The sequence below is a fragment of the Carassius auratus genome, chromosome 22, assembly GCF_003368295.1.
Source record: "Carassius auratus strain Wakin chromosome 22, ASM336829v1, whole genome shotgun sequence".
Taxonomy (NCBI): domain Eukaryota; kingdom Metazoa; phylum Chordata; class Actinopteri; order Cypriniformes; family Cyprinidae; genus Carassius; species Carassius auratus.
Genome location: NC_039264.1, coordinates 29280691 through 29307445, shown reverse-complemented (window position 1 = coordinate 29307445; position 26755 = coordinate 29280691). Strand labels below are relative to the sequence as shown.

At 33.6% G+C, this 26755-nt stretch overlaps 2 protein-coding genes across 2 annotated transcripts in view; both read left to right on the top strand.

Annotated features, from left to right (window-relative positions):
- Positions 1 to 202: 202 nt before the first annotated feature.
- On the top strand, positions 203 to 6280 carry LOC113040287 (uncharacterized). The gene is made up of 4 exons (XM_026198627.1): positions 203 to 531; positions 884 to 1222; positions 3236 to 3574; positions 5637 to 6280. The coding sequence occupies exons 1-4, from the start codon at positions 483 to 485 to the stop codon at positions 5756 to 5758; spliced, it is 849 nt and encodes a 282-aa protein (XP_026054412.1). The 5' UTR covers positions 203 to 482; the 3' UTR covers positions 5759 to 6280.
- A 427-nt stretch (positions 6281 to 6707) lies between these two features.
- LOC113040283 (uncharacterized) overlaps positions 6708 to 26755 on the top strand; it is a 33623-nt gene continuing 13575 nt past the window's right edge. Inside the window, exon 1 of the mRNA XM_026198625.1 lies at positions 6708 to 7104. Coding sequence (XP_026054410.1) covers positions 7059 to 7104 — 46 coding nt within the window. The 5' untranslated portion in view covers positions 6708 to 7058. The remainder of the gene's footprint in view (positions 7105 to 26755) is intronic.

The following is a 26755-nucleotide window of genomic DNA, read 5'->3' as shown; positions in this document are numbered from 1 at the left end:
GGAAGGAATGACTTGTTTCCTCCTCTGGTGAAATCAGCTGCTGAGTTCATGGGTGGAGCAAAAATGTGGCAGGACTTTTACTTTCTGACCCCTGGACTCTCCACCTCTGCTGGTTTGAAACCGTGATATTTGACAAGATTTAACTTGTCTGTTGGCCGAACTATTGGATTAAAATTGTTTGTTTAGTTATTTTTTTACATTTCTCTTTAATCTACTGACTGAAGTTTTGTTTGGTCCTGCCACTGCTACAGTAGGGATGTCCCTGATCCCAGTCATTGAATATTGAGGATCTGCTGATACCGAGACCCAATCTGATACTTTTATTTTCCTAGTGCTTGGTGCACACTGCAAGTGCACATTTAGAGGCGTGGTCTAATTCAGTCTGGGGGAAGTTAGAGAATAGTTCACATTGTGACCAGCTTGCAGGTGCTCACAGTTTTTCAGACTTGAGTGAAACTCAGACCACTGAACTTCTGAAGAAAATGTTTCAAACTTTTGCTTTTTGTGGTTTGTGCTGTTGCTGTCTGGTTGGTGAGTTATAGACACGTTTTATAATTCATATCTGCAGGTTGTTTTTGAGTGGATCTCTGATGAACTTCAGCTCCAACATCAATAAATAAAAAAAATGTTTTATTTTTATTTTTTTGACTCTTCTTAACACTAAACCAAAACTTAAAATGTTCAATATATAAAGGTGTGTGAATACAGCAGAAATCTGTGTTTTCTACATGGCCATTTATCTTTGAATTTGATTCTGTATTTTGCCAGGTCTATGTTTTTCCCTTTCCAAAGTTTTAATAACTAGCTCGAACTTCAGTTAAAGCTTTATAAAACCATCCTTTATTTTTGTGTGATTGAGAGACTGTTTGTGTTTGTTCATCAGGTGTGTTTGCTGATCCAGATGAAGTGAAGTCAGTGTCAGTGACTGAAGGAGATTCAGTCACTCTAAACACTAGACTCACTGAAATACAGAAAGATGATCAGATTCTGTGGAAGTTTGGACCGAACAGGTCACTCATAGCTAAAATCAGTCGAGAGACTGGGGTCTTCAACACATATGATGGTCCTGATGAGAAATTTAGAAACAGACTGGAGCTGGATCATCAGACTGGATCTCTAACCATCACAAACATCAACACCACAGACGCTGGACTTTATGAAGTGACCATCAAAATCAGCAGATCAGAGCATAAATACAGATTCGATGTTTCTCTCTCTAATGGTGAGTAGAGAGTTACAGCCCTATTATAGTGTTTCAATTAGCATGATCTGAGGATTTGGTGAAAATTTGTACCCATGGTCTAGTAAAAGTAGGATTTCAACATAAATCAAAATGGTGGACAGACAGTTTGGCCGATTTATGGCATATACCGTATTTTCCGGACTATAAGTCGCACTTTTTTTCATAGTTTGGCCTGTCCTGCGACTTATAGTCAGGTGCGACTTATTTATCAAAATTAATTTGACATGAATAGAGAGAAATGAACCAATAGAAAACATTACCGTCTCCAGCCACGAGAGGGCGCTCTATGCTGCTCAGTGCTCCTGTAGTCTACACTGAGAACATAGAGCGCCCTCTCGCGGCTGTAGACGGTAATGTTTTCTCTTGGTTCTTGGTTCTAAATAAATACGACTTATAGTCCAGTGGGACTTATATATGTTGTTATATAAGTCGGAATACTTTGAAAATAAAAAAGTCAAAACACTTTGAGAATAAAGTCGAAATATTTCGAGAATAAAGTCATCATACCATACCAAGAAATCATACCATGTGTCATACTCGCGGGGACAGTATGCTTGGAAATAAAATTACATATCTTCCATTGCATTCATTATTTGTAGTGCACCAGCCACAATAGTGCACAATAAGATTTGTGCTTTTGATAGACCTACTTTTAATGTCACAGCTTTCAAAATCCATTTTATAGCAAAACTCAAATTATGTTTCTTCAACCTCTTTATTGATCAGATCGCTGTATTTATGTGAAACAATTCATTAAATTAAACTGTTTTCTTTGAGGAAATTCGAAATATGTGAAAATTTATTTTTGTAATATTTTGATTTTGATCTCAAATATTTCGACTTTATTCTCGTAGTATTACGATTTTATTCTCGAAACATTTCAACTTTATTCTCATAATTTTTTGACTTTATTGTCATAATATTTTGACTTTAATCTCATAATATTTAAACTTTATTCTCAAAATGTTTCAACTTTGTTCTCGTAATTTCGACTTTATTCTTGAAATGTTATGACTTTTATCTTGTTATTTTAGGTTTTTTTTTCAACGAGTCACTAAAACGCCATCGTACTCAGCAACCTGCTCCGAATGTACAGACCAGTCTTGTGTTTTTTGATTCAAAGTTTAAACAAAAATAGCCATTTTCCATATCTCTTGACCACTAGGTGGCACTGTGCAGTTAACCTAAGTGTTGTGGAGATAGCCTCATGTTCACTTTGGCGAGCTCTAGTGTTAATTTCGTTAACGAAGACTGACGAAAAATGTTCCCATGACTAAGACAACGTGACAGTAAGGTTAATAACCGATAACTATGACTATGCAACTTCGTTGATGAAATAAGACAAAATTACAATTTTTGGAGATAAAATGTTCCTAGTCATTGAATATTGAGGATCTGCTGATACCGAGACCCAATCTGATACTTTTATTTTCCTAGTGCTTGGTGCACACTGCAAGTGCACATTTAGAGGCGTGGTCTAATTCAGTCTGGGGGAAGTTAGAGAATAGTTCACATTGTGACCAGCTTGCAGGTGCTCACAGTTTTTCAGACTTGAGTGAAACTCAGACCACTGAACTTCTGAAGAAAATGTTTCAAACTTTTGCTTTTTGTGGTTTGTGCTGTTGCTGTCTGGTTGGTGAGTTATAGACACGTTTTATAATTCATATCTGCAGGTTGTTTTTGAGTGGATCTCTGATGAACTTCAGCTCCAACATCAATAAATAAAACAAAATGTTTTATTTTTATTTTTTTGACTCTTCTTAACACTAAACCAAAACTTAAAATGTTCAATATATAAAGGTGTGTGAATACAGCAGAAATCTGTGTTTTCTACATGGCCATTTATCTTCTTTGAATTTGATTCTGTATTTTGCCAGGTCTATGTTTTTCCCTTTCCAAAGTTTTAATAACTAGCTCGAACTTCAGTTAAAGCTTTATAAAACCAACCTTTATTTTTGTGTGATTGAGAGACTGTTTGTGTTTGTTCATCAGGAGTGTTTGCTGATGCAGATGAAGTGAAGTCAGTGTCAGTGACTGAAGGAGATTCAGTCACTCTAAACACTAGTCTCACTGAAATACAGAAAGATGATCAGATTCTGTGGAAGTTTGGACAGAACAGGTCACTCATAGCTAAAATCAGTCGAGAGACTGGGGTCTTCAACACATATGATGGTCCTGATGAGAAATTTAGAAACAGACTGGAGCTGAACAATCAGACTGGATCTCTGACCATCACAAACATCAACACCACAGACGCTGGACTTTATGAAGTGACCATCAAAATCAGCAGATCAGAGGATAAATACAGATTCAATGTTTCTCTCTCTAATGGTGAGTAGAGAGTTACAGCCCTATTATAGTGTTTCAATGGTGAAGTGAAAAAAAGTTAAACAGGATCTGGAAGGAATAGACAATACTTTCTGCTCAAGAAGAAAAAATGCATTTTTACCTCTTGTAGTTTTGTTCTTTTTCTTCTACCACTTGGGGTCTCAAAGGGGTGGTAAATTTCCAGAAATTTTTCAAAACTTTCTTCAAATACCTTGGTATTTTCTGAAAGTCTCCAAAAACTGGAGAGTTTCAGAAATGTTCCACCTTTTGCAACCCTACTCCCACTATGTGAGCTCAAAAAACCTTGATTGTAACTCCATCAGATTGATAGCCTTTTTTGGATGCTAATTGATTTTTTTTTACAGTTCTCCTTTTTTACAAATGTATAAATGGTCCTATCTTCTCCGCTTTAAGTTTAAAAAAATGTTTTAATTTTCAATAAATATTGTTATTCCAGAGCAAAGTTCAGCTTTGACTGTTCCAATATGGCAGGTTTGCGTATATATATATATATATAGTAGTTTGTGTAGTTTGCGTACCATATCTATGTGGTGAGGTCAGTCAGTGTGAGGTGACGAAGACACAAAGTTTGGTGTCAGTATGTCAAAGCTTTGCAGAGATAAGTCTCAGATGCAGTTTGGCACCATGCCATCAAATCTGTGTATTAAATGCAAACGGTTTCACCTACAGTATTGACATGAAATCCATATGTTTTTGCTGGCTTGGTCTGAAGATAAATCCATGTTGAATGAATGAAAATCAGAAGAAGTGTATAGGGGGAGTTTGAAATAGTAGGTTTTCAACTAATCAAAATCAACTAATCAGGACAAGAAGTTCAGAGATGTGGAGGTAAGTCTCAGATGCAGTTTGGCATCATGTTATCAAATTTGATGTGGTAAATGAAAACCATTTCAATTATCTTATTTTTAATTTTCTATTATTTTTTTTCTTTATTTTTGTATTTAATTAGCATGATCTGAGGATTTGGTGAAAATTTGTACCCATGGTCTAGTAAAAGTAGGATTTCAACATAAATCAAAATGGTGGACAGACAGTTTGGCCGATTTATGGCATATACCGTATTTTCCGGACTATAAATCACACTTTTTTTTCATAGTTTGGCCTGTCCTGCGACTTATAGTCAGGTGCGACTTATTTATCAAAATTAATTTGACATGAATAGAGAGAAATGAACCAATAGAAAACATTACCGTCTCCAGCCACGAGAGGGCGCTCTATGCTGCTCAGTGCTCCTGTAGTCTACACTAAAAACATAGAGCGCCCTCTCGCGGCTGTAGACGGTAATGTTTTCTCTTGGTTCTTGGTTCTAAATAAATACGACTTATAGTCCAGTGGGACTTATATATGTTGTTATATAAGTCGGAATACTTTGAGAATAAAAAAGTCAAAACACTTTGAGAATAAAGTCGAAATATTTGGAGAATAAAGTCATCATACCATACCAAGAAATCATACCATGTGTCATACTTGCGGGGACAGTATGCTTGGAAATAAAATTACATATCTTCCATTGCATTCATTATTTGTAGTGCACCAGCCACAATAGTGCACAATAAGATTTGTGCTTTTGATAGACCTACTTTTAATGTCACAGCTTTCAAAATCCATTTTATAGCAAAACTCAAATTATGTTTCTTCAACCTCTTTATTGATCAGATCGCTGTATTTATGTGAAACAATTCATTAAATTAAACTGTTTTCTTTGAGGAAATTCGAAATATGTGAAAATTTATTTTTGTAATATTTTGATTTTAATCTCAAATATTTCGACTTTATTCTCGTAGTATTACGATTTTGCACCCACTCGTAAAAAATTCATTTGCACATTATTTGTAAACCATTTGACTGATTAACTTGATTGTTTTTGTTTTTTGTTGACATGGTCTGAAGATGATATCATAAAGGATATCAGAATGTCAGTACGGTATCAGAATAAAGATGACTTCGCTTTTAATTTTCATTGTATGCAACTAATGGTACAGGAATTACACACATCTCCCTCTGTAATAAATGAATGTACCATTCTGTTCATTTATTCCCTTAGATTGCACATGTTGTTGCCATGATACTGAAGCTTTGACTCGATTGGTCATCTCTGCTGTGGTGGGCGTGGCTTCTGTTTTTATTGTGGTGTATGACATCACATCCAGAAAAGGTGAAAAGTAGAAATGAAAGAACAGACATCATCATCATCATCATCAGGCCCCTGCAGATAAATCATATATTCTCACGTGTCCAACATTTGGCAGAATATTTTCACATGTACACAACAACAACAACATTGATACTGAATGCCCTTATAGATTACAGTTTAGTTATTTTGGCTTCACCATAACTGAGAATAACAGTTTCTCTCACCACTAAGTGGTTCTTTTGGTTGACTATTTTTTTTTAATATATATAACTCATTTCTTTAGATCAATAGCGCCACCTACTGGATCAGTGTTAAATCTTTAAGGCTTCTTAGTTCTTTAGTCGATGCATTTTTAAAAATAAAGCTGTTTGTTTACATTTAGTAGCATGGTGGTAGATTCGCCCTTTTGAATAATGTAGGTTTTCATTATTATTTTGTTAAGTATTGCATTATTGTTGTGTAGTAAGGTTTTCTTTCTCTGTGCTCCATTCAGCTTTCAAGCAGCTGCTGAAATTATCGTGACTTCTATAAAAATTAAAAGCATTTGACCAGCCTTTCTGTGTATTTCTGTGTGTTTTGCAATGGCCACTGATAGAACAGCTTGGGACTTAGCCAATGCATAGTTGTATTGATTCTGGGTGGAAAGCATTTTTTAATGGGTAGCTACTGTGTTCAGTAATGTGTTCAGCCTAATTAGAAAACCAACAATTCAGTTTATATCATTAGGCAAATACAGCCATTAATGACTTTTAAATTATATTTTTAATACATATTTGATTTTTGCATTTCAAGTGTGGCAGCATCAGGCCACACCTGCAGTGATCTGCACTTCACACATACACCCTGTAAATAAAAAGAATATTAATGAAACGCCACGCTATAAAACACAAAGCAAAAATAACACTAAAAAAGGAAAAGAAAAAGCCTAAAAAACTTTGTAGTCGGCTAGTCGATTCCTTTCAAAAAAGAAACCTGTAGAGTTTAGTTGGTCTACTGTGTAAAACACTGGGTGAGTGTGACGCTGTCGTTCCTGACACAGTCTGACACTGATCCTGACACAAACAGAGCATTCACCACTGTAGAGAGCTCAGGCTACTGGACGGAGCTTTTGCTGTGGTTCAAAATAAAAATAAAGAACGCGTGGACGTGTCTCCTTCAGCGTAATTTAAATAATAAAGATAAATCGGCAGTAAATTTCCATCAGCGTAAATCGGTCAATACGAAAAGAGATTTTTCTTTTTTTCCTCTCCTTTTTTCGGTCTAGCGCTGAGAAAAACGCGTTGATCGGAGGACTGTAATAACTCTACCGATCATTATTCACTTCACCACATCATGAAGAGAGCATTTTTACTCTTTCTATTCCCGGTTTTCGTTATCGGTAAGTGTTTTATATATTTATTTATTTTTAATTTTTTGTATTTATTTTTTAGCATGGCTGCAGCCAGGCATAACTTAAAAAGTGGATGGGACAGAGTGAGTGTTAATGAATGTTAGTGAGCAGTTATGTATCGACATAGAACTGACTTTAACGTGGTAGTTTTATTCTTACATGTACTAGAATAAAATGTATCGTAAGGCCTTATAATTAGTCTTTTCTGAGCCGTGAAGCAGCTCCTGCAGGAAGAATAACTTTATAACTCACAGAAAACACATGAACAAAGTAACAGACATGTAGCTGGATGTAAGAAAGATGTGACAGATGTGCAGTTCTTCTGAAGCCATCAGTGCTGATGTTTCTAGTGTTTCTCATAATGACTGTCTCTCTTCAGCTCTTCCAGATTCAGGTCTGTCTCCAGCTGCTGTAGCAGGGATTGGTGTTGGTGGTGGTCTTCTTCTTGCTGCTGCTACTGGTGTGATTTACTATTTCTACAAGAAGTATAAGAGTAAGTATCACACAACAATTCATGTAAAATGGAGGAAAAAAACAAAAGTCTGATTACTGTTAAGCTAGTAACAGATGAAGGGCAGACACAGATCTACTGTGAGCTGTGTCTCTGTTTACAGACAGTTTCTGCAGATATTATGATCGAGTTTGATCTCAACAGCTTTTTCTGCATGTTTTTCAGGAAGGTGATGTGATATTCAGTATTTAAACCACCATTCATATGGAAATACTAAACTGATCACATCTTTTAACTAACATAAAAATAAACTGACAAAGATAATACAAATATAAATAGTAAAATGATTGTATTATTATAAATACAGCATGAAACATCTGCAGGATCATACATCATAAACCTAATAATGTAACTGGTAAGTCTAGCATTGCATTGATACCGACATAGCAGTTAGCACAGATTAATATTACTTTAAAAACACAGTTCTCCATCTGATCTGAATGACTGCTTTATTCAGCTTCTGAAAGTAAGAGCACAGTTCATCTGTGTAGAAGATACCAGGTTGATACAGAGATCATGACATCAAATAGTTTTTTTATTTTAGTTCATTAGTTTTAGTTGTGTATGTTTCGATGCTTAGACTTCGTCTGACCAGCTCGAATCTAACAAGTATTGTTACACCAAAACTGCTTCTAAACAACATCCCATAACCTTGAGTTTCAATAAACATTCCTCGTATCTCAACCAGCCCTTGAAACACTGTCATAAGACTAAACAATAATGGAAAAATAATATAAAACAATAATATAATATCATAATATAGTACTTATCTATTAAAAAATCAGTAATAAATGATTATACAATTAAATTGATTCATTAAAATTATTAAATGATAAATGATCATGAATGAATGAAGAATACATGAATGAATATAAAAGAATTTGAGTAAAACACAACACAAATGCACAGTTACCTCAGATCCTTCATTTTTCTATAATCTATATTTCATTATTTTTGGACAGTTATTTCTGACACAAGAACGAATTAAATCTGTGATCTGTGAAGATGGCTCTTCATGTTTAAGATGGTTCTGTCTGAGTGTGAAAATAAAATATTTACAGTTAATTAAAATCTGTTTGTTTTTAGCAAGGAATCAGTCAGGAACAACAAACAGAGGAAGGTGTGTATGATTGGATCCATTCCTGTTCATTCAGATACATTATTATTAATACAAATATAAAGACAAAGCTGACCTTTACTGATGTTTCTGACTAACAGAAGTCATTAAACTTGTGTTCTCTGAGACACACTGCCTTCATTCAGATATTAATCTGAGAACAGACTAGAGTGCTGTGGAAAATAATAACATACACTGAAAAAAGTAATGAGTAAATTTACTTAATTTTTATTTGGCAAGTTTTTGCACAAGCATGTTTCAAGTAAATTTAACACATTTGGAAATTAAGTAAATCTACTTAACTAAGTTAAGTAAAAAAAAAAAAATAATAAGAAGTACATTTTATTGAGTAAAATTTAATTAAATAATATTAAATTAATGCATTTAGCAGACACTTTTATCCAAAGCAACTTACAGTGCATTCAGGCTAACAATTTTCACCTATCATGTGTTCCCAGGGAATCGAACCCACAACCTTACACTTGCTAATGCAATGTTCTACCACTGAGCTACAGGAACACTTCAAGATTTTGTGACAAAAATAAGTGAAAATTTCACTTACTTACTTTTTTATTTTGAAAAGTTTTTACACTAACAAAAAACCCGAAACAGATATTCTAGAAATTTCTAAATGTAAAATATTTTTTTTCAAAACAGTTTTATCAAATGAGGGTAAATAAGTCTCTCACTTCTGTCCCTTTAAACCAGTTTACAGCAAAGACAGCACGAAGGACTGGATGCACATGATAAATATTCTGCAATTAAGAAAACAGACTAAAGAAATAGCACTGTAAAACCCGATAAGTAAACTTTACTCAAATCGTTTGCCTTGATTTAAACCCTGTAAGTTTTAAAACTTTGCATTCAAGTAATTAATTGATTAACTAAGTGCTGATTGAGAATTAGTGATGAACAGCTGCAGTTAACAAACAGAATCACTGAAGAAAAGAGAAACACAAGAACTACTACAACTGACTTCAGACACAGACTTAGATGAAATCAACTGAAATAAAATACATGAAATCTCTCAAGATCTGATTAAACAACCCACAAACAGCATCACCAGCTCCACTTATTAATAACCAGACTGACTTTATTTCTGTCAGACGTCTACAGAAGATCTTATTGAGAATGAACTAAGGTTTAGATGTTGATTTATTGTTTCATTTGAAGTAACCATGTTAGAGATCAGTGTCTGCTTTAGTTGGGCTCTTGACCCTTGATTTCTGTCTTAGTCTTTTCTCTGGCTGTTATAACCATGTGTTTCTAGTTCATTATATTTAAATATTTTTCTTATATATTTAGTAGTTTGTAGTTTTCTTAACTGTTTAAATCTCTATTAATAATTGACCCATTATTAACAGTCACTCTAGTCCTCTGTAAATCACAGTTATTGTTAATGTATTGGTTTAAAAAAGAGGGTAACTTTATCAATTAACCAGAATCATAATAGTTTAGTTTCAGCTTGAGCTCTTGAGCTTGAGTTCATAACCTCAGTATTTCATGTTTGTTACCAGAGGTGGAGAGTCCAGGGGTCAGAAAGTAAAAGTCCTGCCACATTTTTGCTCCACCCATGAACTCAGCAGCTGATTTCACCAGAGGAGGAAACAAGTCATTCCTTCCAAGTCACAAACTAGTCTCAACTCAAATCCCAAGTCCCCAAAGAGTTAAAGTCAATGAGATAATTAAGAGACTAATTAAATGATGATTGTGCATTGGTGATGAACACCTGCTGTTATTGGGCGTTACAGAGGATCAGATGCTGATGTTTTATTGGTTAAAATTATGCCACCATCATGGAGATCAGTGTTTGCTTCAGTTGGGCTCTTGACCTTTGGTTTCTTATGTTAGATATTTCTCTGTAAAAGTACATGTGCTGTTATAAAACAGTGTGATCAGTGCTGTGCAGAAAACCGTTACTAGCTTGTTTTACATGATGAAGTAATTATTAGGCATCAGCCTGTTTATTTCCAAAACAATTTTATGTATTTATTATTAACAAATGTTCAGATTTTAAATAACCTACCTTGTGGAACCGTTGGTTTAATCACTATAATGAATACATTTCCTAATGTATGTAATAAATATACATTTTTCGAAAGCTTTTCCTAATAAGACGCACAGACATCATGACCCAGCATATGAATCTCAACAATGGTGACAATCAACAAAACGCTTCAAGCTGAAGTGCATGCTGGGTAACACCATAGTAAAAACTCTGATTATGCACTGTAGCATGAATAATTATTGTAACCACTGTTGAGGATCATATGATAAGTGCTCATGTCTAAAATCCCGAGCCTGTACAATTTTTTACCCCAATATTTAAGCATTACAATAATATTTGTTTAATAGGACTTTTTTTGTAGTTCAGTAATTGCTGAACATAATTTAACAAACCAAAGAGAGACACCTTCATGAAGTTAATTAAAATGTTTTAGATGAAAAAAGGGCAATTAAATTTTCTACTTCAAGCTTTTAATTCAGCAATGTGTTAATGTTTACTATGTAACACAACCGCAAGCGTTTAAAAGCAAATTACTTTGAATTATTAAAAGGGTCAAGAGCCCAACTAAAGCAAACACTGATCTCCATGATGGTGGCATAATTTTAACCAATAAAACATCAGCATCTGGTCCTCTGTAACGCACAATAACAGCAGGTGTTCATCACCAATGCACAATCATCATTTAATTAGTCTCTTAATTATCTCATTGACTTTAACTCTTTGAGGACTTGGGATTTGAGTTGAGACTAGTTTGTGACTTGGAAGGAATGACTTGTTTCCTCCTCTGGTGAAATCAGCTGCTGAGTTCATGGGTGGAGCAAAAATGTGGCAGGACTTTTACTTTCTGACCCCTGGACTCTCCACCTCTGTTTGTTACTGTGGCTTCATTAATTCAGTTATTAAACACCATTATTACAAAACTACATCAGTGATATATGATGAGTTCAGACTGACTTGTTTTTCTCTTTTGGACTAACTTGTTTTTCTTGTTTCTTCACAAATGTTTTAGTGAACAGACAAACCGTGCTTTGAATGGGACACAGGACACAAGTGATCGTTCTGATGAAGAGACTGAATTGACCAACGCTTCTTGAAATGCGCTGATGCTGATATTGCACTGATGTTATTTTGTATTAAAGGCCAGTTTGACTGATTTACAGTAATGCAGGATGTTACACTGTGAAACAGCTTGATTGTTATTAAACCTGTAAGATTATGCGGAAATAATCTCAAGCTAATTGATTTATAGCTATATGCAATAGTTCTTGTTTGTTTTTATAGGATGTTCTTGCGCTTTTACATCACATACTTGTGCTTTATTGAAGTGTTCATGCTTAAATATTTTGTATTAAATGCAGTGCCATATAAACGGCATTATATTTTGTTTTTAAATCTGTCTTTCACCTGATAAGATGTGAGTGTGATATCTGAACTGATCTGAATTCAGTGTTTTTCTGAAGACTGCAGTATGTGTTCATTCAGATGATATTACTGTAGAAACATTTCATTCCTTCAGCTTTTGCTTGTTTAGAAACCACTGTTAATAACACAAAACACATCACAGTATTTTCAGTTGACAGTGTTAGTATTAAGAAAATAAAATGTTGAGTCTGACTAATTCTGTTGTGTTTAATTCAGTATTTGAGACTTTTCACTCATCTATATTAATATATTTCATTACTTCAGTTATTTATGATGAAAAGATCACTTCAATTCAAAAGTAAAGCAGGTTTATATGTACCATGTTTACATGAGTTTTGTTCGGGTCAAATTTGGATATAAATATCAGTCTAAAGGAAACCGAAAACATAATTTATGCAAATGTAAATTTAATTTAATTTTAAATACTAATACAGTGCAAAACACAGATATGGTGAATTACATTTAGAAATAAATTTTTTAAACGAATTAATTGTGAATGTCCAGTGTTCATATCTGGATCAGGTTCATCAAGTGAATAAATGACGCTGTTTTAATACTCATCCTGCAGGTGGCGCTCCAGCAGATTCATCCTCTCTGTTCAAAGCTCTCTTGATCCTCCTGCTGGGAACATACATGTCATTATTTTCTAAGTGCTAAATGCGAACTAAAAACATAAAAAAATATTAAAGTACGTTATCAGTTTTATGTAGAAAGATGTACATAGTTACTGTTGTAGTTCGTAGTTTGACCACAGTGAGGCGCCACGAGCGACAAGATCATGAACACATGAGATACAGGCTTCCTAAAATATACGTAAGTTGCTATTTATGAATTTATGAATACGATTGGACAAAAATAAACAAATAAACAGCCTAGTTAATCTATTTATTTATTTTAAAAAAGTATTATTTACTGACATTGTACAAAACCAAAGCAAATTGTTAAAATCTTCTATTTGTCAAATTTCTCAGTGTGGTTTATTTTTTCAAAAATAATTTTATAACGTTGGCAAATATAATTGCACCCACATGTAGAACTTCCTGCTGATTTTATTTATAACTAAATTTGCAATATGTCACTTTAACCTCTTGTGGATATGATGCCATGAACCAGAACAGCCACAGTAGCCACGCCCACCAGAGCAGAGACGGCCAATCAGAGCACAGCTCCAGTCTAAACACAGGACAGACGTGAACTGCTGGAAAAACAGAAACAGAAACCAAAGATGCAGCAATGCGCGAAAGTCGTTTAATGTTTCAGAGTTGATTCACGTTTCCTTAGAGGTTTTATTATCATGTAACGCCATTTGATGTTGTATTTGTTTAAAAGTGAATGTTTATGTGTGCAGCTCGCTGCGTGTCGCCATGTTCGCGTGACGTCACAATACATCTTCAAACGGCGTTTTGCTGGATTTTTCTTTTAGTAAAAGTGGTAAATTATGCCTTTCCAAGGAACGTAAATAGTTATAGTCTGCATGTGCTGTTATAGTCTGCATGTGCCGTTTATTTACAAATATATCAGATGTAAGTTAGTTGAAAACGTCCCAGACTTACAGAAGAGGTTTTGGGTTGAGCTCTTTTGACTATAGCTCATCTAAACAGCCACCTACTGTAACAACCAGAACACCATAGTAACCGCACAGCAAATCCCAGACAACAGCTAAAATCTTTACATTCCCTCGAGTCCGTGTGTCCTTGACGCTTCAGGTGAGATTTTCGTGCGAGATTGTCTATTTGTCAAGTGTTGTAAACGGGACTCACGCTCATGGGCTACTCTATCACCGCTTTAGACTTAACATTAGATCATTATTTAGATTTCCTAACATTTCACCAATCATCTAATTTACTCTGTCGGCTGTTTCGTTTCAGAACCAGCGATTAAAGAATGAATCACTCTTTTGAGTCGGCTCTTTTCAGTGAATTGGCCAAGCAAAATCAGAACGCTTTAAAACGAGTCGCGAATCAGTCTGAGTGAATCATTTAGCTCTGACGCGCTGAGTCGTTTGGTGCAGCTCTCGATGAAGTGAATCTTTACTTACAGTCATTTTTAAATCAAACCAACAAATGTATCCTCAGCAATGAAGATAGTTAACTTTATAATCAAGCAGGGCATTAAGGTTAATATAGTTGACTTTAAGTTAACTTTATTTTAACTTGTTTATGAACGACTCTGCACTGCAAATAAAACAAATTTTAGAACTGAATACTTTCAAAACAGGTCAGTATTGAACGAATCTGTGACTAATCGTATTTTTAAAGATTTTAGTTATTTTAAAGTATTTGGTTTCTCATCTGTTAAAAGTAGATCTATTTATTCTTGGAAATGAAAATTCTAGTTATGAACACTAGACAGCGATAGACTAACAGTTTGGCACATGTTTTTTTATTTATTTATTTTTATATTTTGTTAGCATTTATTGTTATTATTATTATTTTTCAAATGTATTGTTAACAAAAGGGCAACAAAGGCATATTTATAATTGTTATGTATTGAGATTAAAGAACCATAATCTTTAAATCAGTTGAAAACAGTCTACCATTGGGTACAGTTGGCTTGTGATTTGCTTTGTTCATGTGGTATTTACCAAAAAAAAAAAAAAAAACTCCATTAAAGCAGTATCACATCCCATAAAAAAAAAAAAATGCATTTTAATTCAAAGATAAACGATGAAACTTGGGTCCAAAATAATTTAGTAAAAGTAGTACAGTAGTCCAAAAGAAAGTGTAAGATTGACTGCTCTTTAGAAAAAACACATAATGGCAAATACCCTTCTTTATACTTAAATTAATAAAATAGGTGCATGGATAATATCAAACAAATTTCTTTGACTTTTTTTAGGAATTACCCTGATACATATTATGAACAAAAAGTTAATTGCACAGCAATATTATTATTATTTATTTTTTTTTTTTTTTATAAACGATGTTTTATTTTATTTTATCCCTAATGAAAAAGTCAAAGATGTAATTGTAAAAAGAACCACACACAAACAACCAACACACACACACACACACATACGCGTGCGCACATATAATATAAAATAATATATACACACACACTTATCTCTAAGCATAATAATCACTTCTGCAGTTTGTAGCATGAAGCATAAATACTACAACTTGTATTAAATTACGCATTTTAATTATCACTGCATTGCATTTATTCTTAAAACAAATTACTTTCTTTGTCCTCGATGGTGACAGACGATCATGGCACATTCTTCACAAAACAGATTAAGTGTGATATCAAGAATAGTGGAAACTTCTCAGAAACGACTTCTAGAGCTGGAAATAATTTCTGCTGAAACTAACACGTCTTATCTGCAGGACCACTGCATTAGTATGCAAATTAACGACTGATAGAAATCAGCTATAGACACATGCATATATCTTATATTTCACATACACATATAATATTTTATATTATTTCACTTATAATAATCTTTTTTTGTCAAACATTAGCATTCATATATGTACTTTATTTTGCAGTAAAACGGTTTCACATAAAGAGGAATGCAAATTGTGGATGCACATGCTATTAACCGAAACTATTGACACCTCAAGACATGTGCACTCTAACATACATTAAACACAGACGTCTGGCATAGACACATTTTCATGCACATGCTGTCTAGCTAAACAAATAAAACCACATCTCTTTCCAGATATTAAACGAGGCCTTCTGTGAAATGACTGTGTTTTTGTTACTATAAAAAGATAGCGATATCGTAAGTTTACTGCTAATATAAAAAATTGATTTTTTTGCTAAAATTTTCTCAGTGGTTTTAATTTGACTCTCAGAATGGCTGTCTGCTTTTTAAATATGACTTTTGATATGAATGCACTGAGAGAATTGAGAAAATAAGCTGCTGGAACAAATGAAGTGGCTTTGTACAATACATGTTTGTGTAAGATAAATGTCTATATACATGTAGATGAATTATTTTTTATCTATTTCTAATACTTTCTCTCTGTGTGATTATGTTTTACCCTTTGACCTCTAGTTTAATTGAAACACACATTAACATGTAGGATCACAATAAGCATATCATTAAAAAAGATCTAAATGACATTAACAGAAATCTAAATTGCATACAACACAAATAAAAACATTTGAATAAAGTGGTAATATTGCTGTTCAGAGCTTACATGCACTTAAAGGAACAGTTCACTCAAAAATGACATTTGCTGTTAATTTACTCATCCTCAGTCCATCCAAGATAGGTGACTTTTTTTCTTCAGCAGAACAGCAAAAGATTTTAGCTGAAAATGTGCTCCTTGTTGATTCATAAAAGGAGCACAAAATTAATACCTTTGACTCCTGACGATATTTTGAGGTCTTATGAAGTGAAACGATCAGTTTGTGCAAGAATTAAATTATTTTGTTTAAATTATTTGCAGAAATGGAGGTAAATGGGGAAATCTGATTCTTTTTCTGCAAACTGGTTCTTTCTGACGGTTCATTTCAATAAACTGGTTCACTATAGTTTCTTTACATAATCATGTATTGACATACCTGTCAAGTTTTGGATTTGAAAATAAGGGAAATTTTCCAGCGCCCATTGCGAGCAGTCCCACCACCCCAACAAAGCTCCAGTATCCCTTACATTTTAAGACAGGTGTTATAGCCCAAATGAAAACAAAAAAGGGTATATATGAAGAGCATTTATTTAAAGGCTTATTTGCATATTTTCTGTTAATTTAACATTGCTTGTTTTTACATTTACATTTTATTTTAATTCCACACATTCTTTTCATTTCATATTGCTTTTCTTTTACAGTTTTTCTTTTCATTTCACAACTTTTCTTTTACTCTTTTAGTGAGTTGTTGTACCAATTTGTTGCAGACATTCTTTAAGAAAGTAAATTCGCTGTCCCATTTATCACGGTATTTACACATGGGTTTTGGTTTTTTGGCAGGTGTGCCTTCACTCTCTATCGTAGCATCCATTATCCGTCTCTGTTTTTCCTTTTGTTGTTGTTGTTTTTCCCACGTTATAACTCATGTCATCTGACCTCACACACCCCTGGCGACAGGCTACTACAGGTGGGAGTAATCGCGAGACTAGTGACAGAGCTCAGATTGGGAATGTTTTTATTATTATTATTTTATTAATAACGCAGGTAAAAAAAAAAAAATAATAAAAATACGGGAGATTTACGGGAAAATACTAATACGGGAGGACGGCGGGAAAGAAGGGTAAAATATGTGACTTTCTCGGCCAAAACGGGATACTTGACAGGTATGTGCATTGACGCACCATACATGCAATTATATTATTAAAACCCAATATGATGATGTCTTAAGCAGGTGAATAAATTAGTCTTCATCAGCTCACATTGTTACAGAAACCATACGAAAGTATAAAAACTTTAATTAGGTTACAGATGGTTCAGTCTGATTTGGTGAACTGGTTCATGATTCAGTTCAATTTTAAAAAACAGTTCAAAAGAATGATTCACTCACGAACCGGACATCACTCGGGACTGTTTTTTTCAAGTTGAGGTAATAATATTGTAAAATGTTCCGTTTTTTACACACACCGATCGTTTCACTTCATAAGACCTCTCAATATTGGTTATTTCTTTTGTCTAACCTGCGTATGATTGTTTTTTAGACTTGCAATTGCTGGTAGCTGCTGACTTGCATTACATGAATGACCAAAGACAACAGTATCAGCTTAAAATCTTCTTTACCATTCTACTGAAGGAAAAAAGTGTCACCTTCATCTTGAATGATATCAGGGAGAGTAAATTAACAGCAAACATTTGTTTTTGGGTGAACTATCCCTTTAAAGGAAGACAAACCTAATTGTTTTTTAACAGAGCAGTAAGGGTCCTATATAATATTTTTATTATAATGTCACTATTAATATATTTATTAATAGTGACCCTGTTTACATGCACTTAAAAAAGCATTTTTTTTGCGGAAAGCACTTCTCTGAAACATCATATAAACCAAACCACACTTTTGCATGTTTAACAGCTTTGTTGCTATAGTCATCTTACTAGCATTTGTGTAAAATCACTGTAATCACCGTATCATTAAAGAGTTTAAACAGCTTTTCGTGCGACATGTGCGTACATCGTCTCATCCTCCTGTTTGACTTCCTGAAAAAAGACACAAAGAGATACAAAGAGACAAATGCCCAGGAGATGATGAAAGAGTTTAACACAGTTAATGAGCTTGATTCTTCAGATTCAGATTGAGATGTCTGCTAGTATATCTAATGTTTCATATGGTAGTCTTCAGCATCCTAAGTTCAAAAATAATCTTGTTTTATGAAATTATGATGATTGCATACACATTTTCAGGGTCCTTTCCTGTCAGTGTTATACATGGGATGTTTAATTCAGATTTTATAGATTGTTTTATTACTATCCTGTAAAACTGTAAGCAGTTTTAGACTCTGTTTCCTTATACAAGACATCAGTGACAGCTCTGTCTGTTAGACTAAATGCACGTTTCAGGAAAACAGACTGAACTTTAGCTTAGTGACTGTTAGAAGTGTTTTAACACTTATCTGAGATCTTGATATGTATTTCTCTCAGTTTTTTTATTTTCTGTTTTGTCTTCAGATCTTATTCATAAATGTATCAATCTTATTTATTTCTTAACTATATAAGCTCAATTCCTCCTCCAAGGAAAAAATACAAATATATATATAAATAAAACAGTTTTGACCTTAGTTTTTTGTCATTGTAACATCTCATATTTGCATTTTATTTATTTATTTATTTTTATTTTACAAGTTTTTTTGTGGGTGTGTTTGTTATCTGTATTATAGTATGAAAAAGAAAGTGTGGGCAGTTATGGGACAAAAGCATCTAATTTGCTAATGCTTTTATAAATATATATGTGTGAGTCACAGGTATTATAGGTGACTATAAATGATCTTACCGCTTTCTGTGCTCTGCTTTTGAAGAACTTTGGAACAGCGTAAGTGATCTCTTCTGTACGAGTCTGAACTGTTTAAAACAATAATAATAGAGGTATTAATTCAACAAAACGTCTTGTTTTTCTTCATAAAAATAGTTTATTATTGTGTTGATAAAATCTGTGATCACAGACGTTGCTTCAGTAGATGACACTTGCCTTCTTGGTCAGTTTTTCTGTATTTCTTGTAGATGTAGAAGATCCCGACTGCAGCTAAAATCAACAGAGACCCAACAGCAGCAGCAGCAGAGGACAACACTGTCAGAGAGATCGAGTCTGGAGGATAAGAAGAAGAGGATGAGACTGTTGCAGGGACCAAAGGAAGACTTCAGTGTGAGTGAATGAGTCTGATGTATAACAAACACTATGAACATTATCAGCACAGCTGATAGACTGTTTCTGTTAGCTTCAAATACTGTGTGAACATGCATTGGCAATAAATCCTGTACTACAATTATGCCTTCCCAGCCACTAGTGTCACATGCAGTTCTGATGCTGCTTCTGTTTTGTTTAGTTTTTTTGCCTGTGAAGTCCAGCATCAGAGCAGTCTTAAAAGTGGCCTATCATGAAGCTGCATAAGACACGAGATGTGAGCACAAAGGTCAACGATGTCTGTGTAGTGCATGATTACATAGAAAAACATTAAAAAGTAGTGGAGTGGAGCACAAAAACGTGTCTGATCTGTAACAAACGCTATATAAACATCAGCACTATCACGAGAAGACGCTGAAGTAATTTAGTTATAGGGATTCATATTTCGAATGGAATTGGAGTGTTAGAAATGTCAAAGATGCTGAAAACATTAGAATCCTTTTTTTTATTTTGCAGAATTCTCACTGTAAATACTAGGACGAGTTTGTAAGATATAACAGAGGGAGAGTAACTCTCTACTCACCATTACAGACAGTAACATTGAATCTGTATTTATCCTCTGATTTGCTGTTTTTGATGGTCACTTCATAAAGTCCAGAGTCTGTGGTGTTGGTGTTTGTGATGGTCAGAGATCCAGTCTGATGATCCAGCTTCAGTCTGTTTCTGAATCTCCCATCAGGACCATCATATGTGTTGAAGATCCCAGCCTCTCGACTGATTCTAGCTATGAGTGACCTGTTCTGTCCAAACTTCCACAGAATCTCATCATCTTTCTGTATTTCAGTGAGTCTAGTGTTTAGAGTGACAGAATCTCCTTCAGTCACTGACACTGACTTCACTTCACCTGGATCAGCAAACACTCCTGAAGAACAGAGACAAACAGTTTTTCAGTCACACATAATATAATTAATATTTAATTCAATCAAGCTTTTAGTTTGTAGTAGTTTTAAAAAAAAACGCTAATTTGGAATAAGAATCAAACATAGAATCAAAATATAGAATTAGCGGCATGGCAAATAAATGGCCTTGTGGAAAAACCAGACATCTGACTTCACTCATCTTAATATATTGTACATGTTAAGAGTTACAAAAGTAAATAGAACAGCAAGGGGAAAAAAACTGATCTGTACTAATGTCTGCCATACACCCCAAAAATGTTTCTTCCAAAAAAACTTACCAAGATAGCAAAAGCACAGCCATGAAAAAACAACAGTTTTTGTTCGAAACATCTCCAGGGTTTAAAATGGTATCACTCAGGGTGCTTAAAAGATGATCTGCGAGCGTCGTGGACTGAAGTAAAGTCAGGAAGAAGAAAAAACTACTTCTGTCTTTGTGTCTCGGCTTGAGTTGAGCATATAGTGTGTTGAACTGTAGTCTAGTTTCACAACAAAACTCTTTCTTCACTGTGATTCACTACACACACAATATCAACATATATAGACTCATAAACTGTTGGAAAGATACAATTTCAATTAAAAAACTTAATAGAAAATGAAAGCGTCCAAACTGTGATATTAAATGTAACAACTCAATATGTAAACATATGTGTTTACGCACTAAATTCAGCAGAAACTCTTTACAGTCTGCATATTTTTAATCTCTTGGCTGTTTATTTGCATAATGTTGAGCATTTCTGAATTTTTCAATGCTATAGGACACTCACAACACTAGGCTCATTCGAGATCTGTGCATAAGTGATCATTGGAGATCCCCACAAAATGCATGTAAGGAATGCTGTGTTGACATATGTTGTGACATTTGACAAGATTGAACTTGTCTGGTGCCCGAACTATTGGATCAAAATGGTTTGTTTAGTTATTTTTTTTTACATTTCTCTTTAATCTACTGACTGAAGTTTTGTTTGGTCCTGCCACTGCTACAGTAGGGATGTCCCTGATCCCAGTCATTGAATATTGAGGATCTGCTGATACCGAGACCCAGTCTGATACTTTTATTTTCCTAGTTCTTGGTGCACACTGCAAGTGCACGTTTAGAGGCGTGGTCTAATTCAGTCTGGGGGAAGTTAGAGAATAGTTCACATTGTGACCAGCTTTTTCTCTACACTGTTTAACTGCAGGTGCTCACAGTTTTTCAGACTTGAGTGAAACTCAGACCACTGAACTGCTGAAGAAAATGTTTCAAACTTTTGCTAACTGCTGTTTGTGTTATTGCTGTCTGGTTGGTGAGTTATAGACATGTTTCATGATTTATATTTACATGTTATTTTTGTGTGGATCTCTGATGAACTTCAGTTCCAACATCAGTAGATTAAAAAAATTAGTTTGTTCCCCACACTGTTTTATTTTTATTTTTGTAACTCTTCTTAACACTAAACCAACCAAATTGTTTGTGTGACTGAAAAACTGTTTGTCTCTGTTCTTCAGGAGTGTTTGCTGATCCAGATGAAGTGAAGTCAGTGTCAGTGAATGAAGGAGATTCAGTCACTCTAAACACTAGTCTCACTGAAATACAGAAAGATGATCAGATTCTGTGGAAGTTTGGACCGAACAGGTCACTCATAGCTAGAATCAGTCGAGAGGCTGGGATCTCATACCCATCTGATGGTGCTGATGACAGATTCAGAGACAGACTGAAACTGAACAATCAGACTGGATCTCTGACCATCACAAACACCAGAACCACAGACTCTGGACTTTATGAAGTGACCATCAAAAACAGCAGATCAGAGGATAAATACAGATTCAATGTTTCTGTCTGTAATGGTGAGTAGAGAGTTACAGCTCTATTATACAGTGTTTTAATGGTGACAAGAATAAAAGTTAAACAGGATCTGGAAGGAATAGATATTACTTCCTGCTCATAAAAATGCATTTTTGCCTCTTGTAGTTTTGTTATTTTTCTTATACCACGTGGGGTCTCAAAGGGGTGGCAAATTTCCAGAAACTTTTCACAACTTTGCCAAATGCCTTGGTATTTTCCCGAATTTTCCAAAAACTGGAATGTTTCCAAAATTTCTGGAAGGTTTCAGAAATGTTTCACATTTTGCAAGCGTGAAACAGTTTCTAAATATAGCTACAAGCAGCAATTAAGGGGCCAAGAGCAATAGGGACAAAATCAGGAGCAAGCATGGCAGCGAGCATTTGACCAACTGCAATAATGAGTAATTAGAGACATTTTCATATGATTGTAGTCAAAATGGCAGAGAAAAATTCATATATACAAAATATGATTTAAAAGTTGATCACTTTTGACCAATAGGTTGCAGTTTTACCATATTGATGTGGTGAGGTCAGTCAGTGTGAGGTGACAAAGACACACAAAGTTTGGTGTGAATATGTCAAAGCTTTGCAGAGATAAGTCTCAGATGCAGTATGGCACCATGCCATCAAATTTGTGCTGCAAATGCAAATGGTTTTGATTTGATCTGAGCTAAATTTGGTGAAAATTGTACCAACGGTCTTGGAAGAGTTTGAAAAAGTAAGATTTTAACCAATCAAAATGGTGGACAGACAGTTTGGCCGATTATGGCATATAGTAGCATTTTTTTTGTCTTATACTTCATAATAATTTTTGCAAATGCATTGGTGTATAATTACACAAGATTTTAACTGATACACTGATGCATTTGTAAAATATTAAATATAATAAAATAGACTCAGTGTTATGACAGCGTTTTAGTGCCATGTAAAAAAAAAAAAAAAGATTACGACATTAAAGTCTAAATATTTTGAGAATCAAGTTGAAATACTTTGAGAATATATTCAAAATATTATAAGAATAATGTCGAAATACTTTGGGATTAGAGTCGAAATTATGAGAATAGAGTCAAAATACTTTGTGAATAAAGTCGAAATACTTTGAGAATAAAGTTGAAATACTTTGTGAATAAAGTCATATTATTATGAGAATAAAGTCTAAATACTTTGAGAATAAAGTCTAAATACTTTGAGAATAAAGTCGAAATACTTTGAGAATAAAGTTGAAATACTTTGAGAATAAAGTCGAAATATTCTGAGAATAAAGTCAAATACTTTGAGAATAAAGTCTAAATACTTTGAGAATAAAGGTGAAATTCTTTGAGAATAAAGTTGAAATACTTTGAGAATAAAGTCGAAATACTTTGAGAATAAAGTCGAAATATTATGAGAATAAAGTCAAAATACTTTGAGAATATAGTCGAAATACTTTGAGAATAAAGTTGAAATACTTTGTGAATAAAGTCATATTATTATGAGAATAAAGTCTAAATACTTTGTGAATAAAGTCAAAATACTTTGAGAATAAAGTCGAAATACTTTGAGAATAAAGTCGAAATATTATGAGAATAAAGTCGAAATATTCTGAGAATAAAGTCAAAATACTTTGAGAATATAGTCGAAATACTTTGAGAATAAAGTTGAAATACTTTGTGAATAAAGTCATATTATTATGAGAATAAAGTCTAAATACTTTGTGAATAAAGTCAAAATACTTTGAGAATAAAGTCGAAATACTTTGAGAATAAAGTCGAAATATTCTGAGAATAAAGTCAAATACTTTGAGAATAAAGTCTAAATACTTTGAGAATAAAGGTGAAATTCTTTGAGAATAAAGTTGAAATACTTTGAGAATAAAGTCGAAATACTTTGAGAATAAAGTCGAAATACTTTGAGAATAAAGTGGAAATATTATGAGAATAAAGTCAAAATACTTTGAGAATATAGTCTAAATACTTTGAGAATAAAGGTGAAATTCTTTGAAAATAAAGTTGAAATACTTTGAGAATAAAGTCGAAATACTTTGAGAATAAAGTCGAAATACTTTGAGAATAAAGTCATAATATTATTTGAATAAAGTCTAAATACTTTGAGAATAAAGTCTAAATACTTTGAGAATAAAGTCTAAATACTTTGAGAATAAAGTCGAAATACTTTTGAGAATAAAGTCGAAATACTTTGAGAATAAAGTCGAAATACTTTGAGAATAAAGTCGAAATACTTTGAGAATAAAGTCGAAATGTTTCAAGAATTTTAATTATAGAAGTGAATGTTATGTAAAAGTAAATGCCCCCTATTGAGAACAGCGGGAGAAGTTGCAGGCCTCCGGGATTGATTTGAATATTGTTGCGTCCGAGCAGCCTGACATCTTACTGGGATGAGGAAGAGTCGATTTTAAAGACTCATGGAAACAGCTTAATATCAAGAATATGATATTTATTAACAGACTGGACAGGAACAACTTTTATTTTAACATCAGCTCACACACCCAATCGACATTCCTTCAGGGGGTGCTGTAGCTCTCTTATTTAATACACTACAGATATATGTGGGACTATTAGCAGAAATCATACAATGTGTCATACTCACAGGGACAGTATGCTTGGAAATAATATTTCATCTTCCATTGCAGTGGTTCCCAACATTTTTCAACTCGCGGCCCACACAACCAAACACATATGTTTGCACGGCCCACTGAAAACAAATTAACTGACCCCGCTATTGTTGGGTTAATAACTTAGTACTCAGAAGCTAGCTTGTTAACGGTCTTTATTGAATGAACTGGCAATAGACTGAGAAAATAACTCGGGCTGGCACCCCTTGGCACAACTGCTGTTGTTCTGTAGCATATGCAGCAAAAATATCGAAGATAAATTGATGGTTTATTCTTAAACCAATCAGCGAGCTCGAATTGTGGAAGCATAGTTACAGTTTAATATTTATTTTTTGTTATTTAATTATATATCTATGAAGTGATGTTAGTTTGTTATGACTTAGACATTTTTACGTATATTAACAATATTATTGCTTCTTTTAATAGTAATTGGCGGCCCACCTGCAATACCATCGCGGGACACTGGTTGAAAACCACTGATCCATTGCATTCGTTAAATGTAGTGCGCCAGCCACCCAATAGCAATTAGATTTGTGCCTTTGATAGGCCTACTTTTAATGTCTCAGAGGGTCTTTTAGAGAAACACAATGTGTTTTTCAACCTCTTTAATGATCAGATCGCTGTATTTATTTGAAACAATTCATTAAATTAGTTTTCTTTGTAAAAATTCCAAATTTGTGAAAATTTATTTTCGTTATATTTAGTTTTTAATCTTGTAATATTTAAACTTTATTTTTGAAAAATTTCAACTTCATTCTCGCAGTATTATGATTTTATTCTCAAAACATTTTGACTTTATTCTCGTAATATTTCGACTTTAATGTCATAATATTGAAACTTTATTCTCAAAATGTTTTGACTTTATTCTCATAATATTTCGACTTTATTCTCAAAACATTTTGAGTTTATTCTCATAATATTTTGATTTTATTCTCGTAATATTTTGATTTTATTCTCAAAATATTACGGCTTTAATCTCGTAATTTTAGAGAGTTAAAAAATTTTTACGTGGCACTAAAACACTGTCATACTCAGCAACCTGCTCCGAATGTAGAGACCAATCTTGTGGTTTTTGACCAAACCATTCAAAAGTTAAACAAAAATAGCTATTTTCCATATCTCCTGACCACAAAATAAATGCATTTAATCGACCACTGTTGTTTTAATAGAGAAATAGGCTATTGAAATTTGACATTTAAAGTGTCATTTTGAATTTCTAAGTGAATTACTTAGAAAATCACCCTTATATAATATATATATATTTTTTTTTCATTTGTTTGAGCAGTTTTCATAGTGTTGACAGATTGCATAAGTACTTGGTATTAATTTATATAATAAAAAGCCTATAATAAATCAGTACACTAGAAGAGGTAAAATACACCATGAGTCCACATTCTATTAATTTGTGATTACTGGTAAAAAAAAATGCAACACCTGAAATGCAAAAGTTAATTTCTCAATTGACAACAATCATTACGATTATAAATTTGAGCTGTATGTAATTCTGCTGTATGGTTAATTAATAATAATCTTATTGCTAAAATGTCAAGTTTTCATTGACTAAATCTAGACTATAATACTTCAGGTTTACTTTGACTAAGACTAAACTAAAATTTTGAGACTTTTAGTCGAAAACTAAATAGTATAAGGTTGTATGAATATGATAAAAGCTAACAAGGACATTTAACACATTAGTGTGCCACAGAAATTACACACATCTCCTTCTGTAATAAATGAATGTACCATTCTGTTTCATTCTGTTAATTTATTCCCTTAGATTGCACGTGCTGTTGCCATGATACTGAAGCTTTGACTCGATTGGTCATCTCTGCTGTGGTGGGTGTGGCTTCTGTTTTTATTGTGGTGTATGACATCACATCCAGAGAAGGTGAAAAGCAGAGAGGAAAGAACAGACATCATCATCATCAGGCCCCTGCAGATA

What these genes read in the sequence shown, in the direction of transcription:
- LOC113040287 (XM_026198627.1), top strand. Translation starts at nt 483, where the DNA reads ATGTTTCAAACTTTTGCTTTTTGTGGTTTGTGCTGTTGCTGTCTGGTT. An exon ending in GTGCTGTTGCTGTCTGGTTG is followed by an intron (nt 532 to 883) that starts GTGAGTTATAGA and finishes TTTGTTCATCAG; the next exon opens with GTGTGTTTGCTGATCCAGAT. An exon ending in CGATGTTTCTCTCTCTAATG is followed by an intron (nt 1,223 to 3,235) that starts GTGAGTAGAGAG and finishes TTTGTTCATCAG; the next exon opens with GAGTGTTTGCTGATGCAGAT.